The 7,260-nt window shown below is 34.9% G+C and overlaps 1 protein-coding gene across 1 annotated transcript; it reads right to left on the bottom strand.

The window, feature by feature from the left end:
* Window positions 1–2,669: 2,669 nt before the first annotated feature.
* On the bottom strand, window positions 2,670–3,752 carry LOC131862596 (phospholipase A1-Igamma2, chloroplastic-like). Its single transcript, XM_059215080.1, has one exon. The coding sequence runs from the start codon at window positions 3,750–3,752 to the stop codon at window positions 2,670–2,672; it is 1,083 nt and encodes a 360-aa protein (XP_059071063.1).
* Window positions 3,753–7,260: the final 3,508 nt, after the last annotated feature.

The following is a 7,260-nucleotide window of genomic DNA, read 5'->3' as shown; positions in this document are numbered from 1 at the left end:
GAGGTTATAGTCAGGCAAAGGGAAGCAATTCTCCTTCAATCTCAATGGAAGATTAGTGCATTTACATGCTTTTATATTGCCATCTGAATGACTCTATTTTTTGGGTGTTTTTTAAATTAGTTTTTGGGTGCTACGAGGCTCCATTTTTTAGTGCCATAGGATGTAATCATAGAATATGGCTGTTAAGGAATTCTATTTGGCTAATGTGAAGATTGTGGACATGTTTACCACAAGCTAGGTATACATACTTATTGAATCTTTTTATGCAGTTTTATTTCTCTTCATATGTAAGTCTCTGTGTCTGGAATATGGTAGGGTATGAGATGCCATCATATGGCTGCAAGGAATATTTCTACTCCATTAGTGTTTTTTAGTGTGTATATTATAGTGTATTTGGATATTTTTATAAAAAATTAATATATATGCAATAATAATTTATCTATGTAATCTAGCAATTGTAGCTACAAATACTCATAGTTAATAGAGGATTTAATGCTCTAAGAATATTGCATATTTTATATATAGTTTTGAAACATAATTTGCATGGAGCTCATTTAATGTTGGTTTTGTTAATTGAACGTCATAGGCCTAGACATTGTGTACATCTAAACAAGGTGTTTTTGCTTGATCTATTAGGTCAGGAAAGCTAAGTGAAATATTACTCATAAATCTTGAATGCAACTTCTAGAAAGTTAATTCCAATTGATTGATGTGCATGGATCACTTGATAGTGTAGTGTAGTCGATTGCTTACAAATACAATTTCACACTCACTTTGGACCCACTTTGGACGTTATGTTCAGTTCATGTATGATTGTGCTTAGTTTCAGGAATTCTTTTGAATGCTAGGTGCAATCCGCTACTCATGAGCGTTGTTCTCGTCTAAATTTTGCGCAGTTTGAGTTGTTGCTGGATAGTAGCTCTCGTGTCTCACAAATTTGTTCGAATCGCTCTATGAGTCCTTCAAAGGTGAAATCTAAATTCCATGAGGCATTCTGATAGTTTGATACTATCCCATAAGTTTTATAAATAGCGACGTTTTAAAATACTCATATACATCTTGTGTATTTTTTAATTGTACTTCCAATAAGGTAAATGATTTATTTCTTAGTCCAACCTTTACTTTTATGGTTCTTCCTTCAAGTGGAGCTTGATACTCATTTTGCACAAAAAATAGACATTATAGTATGTAATATTTAAAGGGGAGGAGGATAGTGAATAGATCATTGTTTTATTTATATACATCCTACAATTTGCTACTCAAACACTAGCTTATTTCTATTTTAGGCTAACTTTTATGTATAAAAATCTGATTTGTTCTTAAATTTTTTATCCTGCTAGAATTGAAACTTTTAGGGTCCTATTTCCAAAAGTCCTCTATGATCTCTAGGTTGAATTACGTTAACTTGAATCTTAGGAGGTTCAAGATTTGCTTCCCATTTTTTTTATTGTACTCCCATCCAAATAGAAGTGGATCTAAAATAAAGAACGTTTCCTTTTTAAAAACTCCATACATATTGAGTAATATTGCTAAGTTATTGAAAAAATTCTATGGATAACAATCTATCGATGAGAAATTTGGTAAGCCGAAAGGGTTACTCATAATTGTGCAATATTATCATTGTATGTTGTTGTCTAAGGAATGAGTCCAAAAAACTAAAAAGTATTAGTAGATTTTGGAGATTGCATGTGTCCAAACCGAATCTATGGTCATCTTTAGCAAGTCCATGAAATTTCGTATGTAGGCTGATTGCAAAAATACTAGGCAAAAAGTGGCATTTTAATAAATGATTAAATATATAAGAAAGAAAGAGTACTTAAGAAATTATTGTCCAATAAAATTGGCTATTTGATATTGTATTATAGTTTCCTTGGATTATACATAATTGATTTCAAGGATTTGGTATTCAGCTCATGTAAAGCTCCTAACTTAAAATCATACACTTGTCATTCACGATTTAATCAAAAAATGAAATCAAGAATAAAAAATGCATCCTTTATATTTTGTTGATAGTTGATAAGATTGATTGGTAAAGAAGGAAGCTCAATATTTTCACCATCACAATTTAGTTCCTTATCAAGAAAGCTAACTTGATTCTTTGTAGTCCCTTATGTCTTCTTCAAGCTCTCATAAATTAAATGCAATGCCTCCCCATCATGGGGAAGTTGCGGCATTACCAAAGTAGCCTCCACAATAATTGTCACATCCCTAGACAATCATTGTTTTAGAATTATAACGTGTTGGATGTATACTTGTATAATCTTAAAGTATGGGTGCAATTGAGCGACAATAAAATGTGCTAGTGTAGAGCTATATACCTAGAAACCAAATATTTGGTAATCTCATAATTATAGATAGTATGGCATGCATACATGCAATCCTCAACTAAAGTTCTCGGTAGATTTAGATAGCACTAGAACATTCATATTGTCACTAATTCTGAGGATTAGAAAAAGATTTGAGAATTTACCCTTGTTGACTATTTTTACAAATTTTATATGAAGGTATTTTGGGCTACAACAGAGCTGAGGCGTATTATCTCTTGTTTAATAGCAATGTTCATAATTAAAATCAATACTGATTTACGCGTACTTTTATTATCTATCAGATTACTGATGACACGTGATTGTTTTCTATGACAATCAAAAGCTAATTTGTATCATCCACAGCTATGAATGAATGAATGGAGAATTGTTGTGTAAAGGAAGCTCGAAGCCAACATGAAAGTATGTCCACGGAAGCCAATGCAGCAATTTGCTGAGGCATCCCACGTTCTCGTTCATACAAACTCCGGGCACTTTGGGAACCAGGTCACGCTTGTTCACAAACCTCAGCACTTTCACTCCAATCTCCTCCACCCGTTTAGCAAACGCAAGATTTCCCACCCGGGGAGAGGCAAAAGCGAAGACGGTGACGGGAATTTGATGAAAATTATGCTTGGTGCAAAGCATTTGTTTGATATCATAAGCGCTCAAGGTTGCAAGAGCAGCTCCTAAGCTGTGTCCCGTAAATGTTATGCTTAAATTGTCCATCTCTTTTTCATAAACTTGAATCAATCGTTCTATCTCTGAGACTACCAAATCTCTGGTGCTGATGTTCACAGTGGCTCCTGCAGCGCCTTGACGGTGACGGACAGTTGAAGTATAGCAGCTCAGGAATCCTCTCTCAATTAGTACTCCATCCGCGAAATGATGCTCTTGGTTTTTGCCTGTCCTCTTGCATCTATAGGATAATCTTGTAGGTACAAGAATATTTCTCAGGTCTTCTATCCATTCTTCACCAGTCTGAGTTCCTCTCCATGCAATCACTATGTCTCGTCGTCCAAGCCTTCTTATCTCATTTGGATCCGTGCAAACTGCAATAAAACCCAACCAAACACCTTGGTCTTTTGGTTTCTCACCAAAAACTTGATTTAACAGATTAGTATTGGCGTAAACATATTTAGTGACTTGGTAGCCACTTTCAGACATGCCCATCTTATTGAACAGATCTCTTTTACTGTGATAACATGTGCCGTAGTTTTTGGAGTAGCTTTTGCCATCAAATGCGTCGTAACAAAGCTGTGCCAAATTCCCATATCTGAGAGCTTCAGCTTTCAAATTGGGCACCATGGGATCAAGCAAACCATTCCAATTATGGGCACCTTGTATATCTCTCCATACGTCACATAGCTGAGGCTGCGTTGAGTTAGTTTGGGAACTGGGTAATAATACAGCATTATCTTCAAGCTGGGGCAATGGAAATACGGCCATTGATTGACTGATAGAAATTAAGGAATCAATCAAATAATTGTGTCTGATTTCTGGGATGTCAAACAATGATCGGCCAGACAAAGCGTTCGAGGATGAATACAAGGTTTAAGACGAGCACCTTATAAATAGAAAATCACGCACTACAATAGCAGACAATCACGCACTACAATAGCAGACAAAGTAGAATTTCAATCTTCCAACCTGAACTTCTTCTTGTTGACGAGAATTGGGCATATAAGGCTTTGACTTCCCTTGTTCTTCCGGCGTTGTTGTTTTCAAACCTAACGTTCAGACACTAGATTAATACTACAGTATTTATTCAAAGACTATAATCAGAAGGTGTCAAGCTCCCCCACACAGATTGCAATATATTTTTTCAGCCGCCTTCACATCATTTATCTCGTGAATTTCCATCGCCACACTCAGATTGTCTGGCCAGGGGTTCCTAACTTTCAAATTAGCAAAACCCATGACCGCTATTTCTTTGTATCAATGCAAACTGCGCATTTTCTAACATTTTAATATTTAAAAGGAAAGATCATAAATTTGTGTGTTAAGATCTTGTTTAGGTATAAAACTGGTATCAAAAAGTTTGACAGGGATTTCCTAATTTTCTTGAATGTAAAAGTGAACATTTTTCAAAGGGGCATTTGTAACTTGGGTAAGAACAAGCTATAAATAAACCGACAGAAATGTTGTTTATGTCAAGGTGTGGAAAGTAATAAAGGATGGACTCGGATCATGCATGGTTTTAAGATAGACACATCTCACATGACACATGATATAAAAAAGATCCTTTTCGCTCCATTTTATCTAGGTTGATGTCAAATTTTGTGATTTTATATGTTGAAATCACATATTTTGATTGTGGTGTTTTATGTTTTAAAAAACATGTCTATGTTTGGATATCTGTGTTTACATTTATTGATGAAGTATTTGAGATATTTATAAGAGAACTCCATTAATTCAGTTTTATATCTTCCTACACATCTATTATTCGTTAACCCAACTCTAGATTAGGATTTTCTAAAAAAATGTGAAAAAATATCTAACTAATTCAAGTCAAGTGTTAACCTTGTATCATTTGTCACTTTCTTTATAATTTTTAAAATCTTTGTGAGCTTAAAATCTCACGTCCTTGTGTATATAAACTAGTTTGGAGGGCTAAAATTGCAACAAGTTTTACATAGTGGGTCCAAGAATTTGCTAATTTACACGAAATTGATCGACAGTTGTTAGAAAATCAATCAAACATTGTGGCTCACCTTGAATTGCGAATAATATTGTAACTATATTTGACGGGTAGAAGTGTAGATCCCTTAGGGATTTGTATTGACTTTATGGAATCATTGTATTTTTTTTTCTAAGTGTATCCTTTTGCTTGTGAAATCCAATAGAGAGGTCTATTTTAAAATCGATTTGTTGATCGATGGTCATCCCCAATCTTGCCATACTTAATACTTGCAAATGTGGTTGCAACTTTAGGTTTCCATCACCGATCATCTTGATTGCATTTTCAATCAAATAATTCATTTCCGTGGGATAGTAAATTATTCCTATAAAAATTGAAATACATATGAAAACTATTACGCCATGAATGTAAACTATAAAACTTTACCTTATGAAGCAGACATTGCAAATGAAGTTGAAACAATAATACCTATTTAACCATGTATAATTAATGTTGAAGATACAACATAGTTGTTTCCAAGATGAATTAATTTTTTGAAGTGTAATACATTTAGATAGGTTATACATATTTTTTGAATAATACATGTCAATTTTCTTGTTTTGATGTTTTACAACAAGATAATGTCTTATGGAAGTTTACACTCTACATAATTAGAAAGAATGAATGGTGGTGAGTAAAAAGGGATACAAAATATGAGCAATATTCTATACGACCTGTAAAATGCCAATAATCTAAAAATAACATTTATTTTTACAAACATAAATATAAATGTGGATTAGAATGAGTGAATTAAAGATTTTTTAGTTATTACTAAGCTAAAAAATTATAATGAATTTATCTAAAATGGTAATAATTATTGATATAAACATATAGTTCCTATTATTGGTTTAGTTATGATTGATTAAAGCAAGATAGGCCTGGACCTCTTACATAACCACTATAAAGAAGCTACTGGAAGACAGAGGACCAGAGGAGGTCATATGGGCCCCACTAGGTAAGGTTGAAGCCAAATGAAACTTATAAAGTCTTAGAATTAAACCCTGGTGAAGAGCGAGAGTGTTCTTGGAAACCACCGACTGAGATAAGGAGGAGTAAATCCATAATTTTTTTAAAAATTTAGCTCCTATTATTGGTGTAGTAAAAATATTAGTTAGAACTTTTATTATGTGCCAACAACTGTAAGTAATTCAAATGAAATGTGGGACGTAATTTGCAATTAATTAATTATTGCTAGTAGGTATGATCACTTGTAAATACATCTATCACTAATTGTTGGAGAACAGTAATAGAAATTTAAAATAGGAAGCAACTCAAGAAAAGAAACAAAACTGGAAATATAAAAAATAAAGTTATTATATTTTATTAATGTAAGCAGCTAGAGAGGTGGGAATGGCAGGAACAACTGGAGCGACTGGTTTGAATTTGAATGGAGCAGGAGCGGGAGCGGGAAGATTGGGTGATGAAGGTTCCGGAGGATCCCACGTGATGTAATCCATGGGAGAAACAAAACCTAAAGCTTCTGATGGCAATCTCAACGGGTTTTGGGATGGGGAGACCTTGCCGATACCAACAAAAGAAAAAACTGACTTTACTGTTTTACCTTGTTGTGGGGAGGGTCCCAGAAAATTTGTGGAGAATCTTAGGAAACCGGGATCTCTAGACTGCAACAGAAAATGGTCTACTTTATTTGGGTCAAACCTCAAATGCAAGGCTATTGCACCTGTTCCCCATAAAGTGGACCTGAAGTTTGGTTCTTGTTCAATTTCTATTCCAGATTGTATCATGGAAAAGAATATGGCTAATCTGGCCCCTGTCCTAGTTGGCAAGTTTATTGGCCCTCGACCTAATATTGAAGCTGTTAGGGATTCGGTGTCTCGTAAATGGAAGGGAAAGGGTCAAATTGATGTGGTTGCCATGTCTAATGGTTTTTTCTCCTTCTCCTTTGCCTGTGAGGAGGACCTTCGATCATTCTTAGCGGGTGGTCCCTGGATTTTAGGCAAATCATCGTTGGCTCTCAAGAAATGGGAACTAGGCTTTAACCCAAAGGAATGGGAATGTAATGAGGCCCCTATTTTGGTGCGGCTACCAAATTTGCCTATGGAGTTCTAGGGCGAAGAAATCTTTGCTGGGATTGTTGGATGCTTTGGTGAGCTCCTTTCAGTTGACCCAGTGACCTCTGCAAAGACGCGTCTAGTGTATGCTAGAATCTGTGTGAATGTTAAACAATCTGCTAATTTGCCAAAGGAGATTGGCCCCTTCTCTAAGCTGGGCAAATGGGTTTAGAAAGTCAAGTATGAATCTATTCCCTTTACTTGT

This window comes from Cryptomeria japonica, unplaced genomic scaffold, assembly GCF_030272615.1.
Source record: "Cryptomeria japonica unplaced genomic scaffold, Sugi_1.0 HiC_scaffold_49, whole genome shotgun sequence".
NCBI classification, from domain to species: domain Eukaryota; kingdom Viridiplantae; phylum Streptophyta; class Pinopsida; order Cupressales; family Cupressaceae; genus Cryptomeria; species Cryptomeria japonica.
Note: the sequence above shows the minus strand (reverse complement) of the source record. Positions and strands in the feature narration are given on the sequence as shown.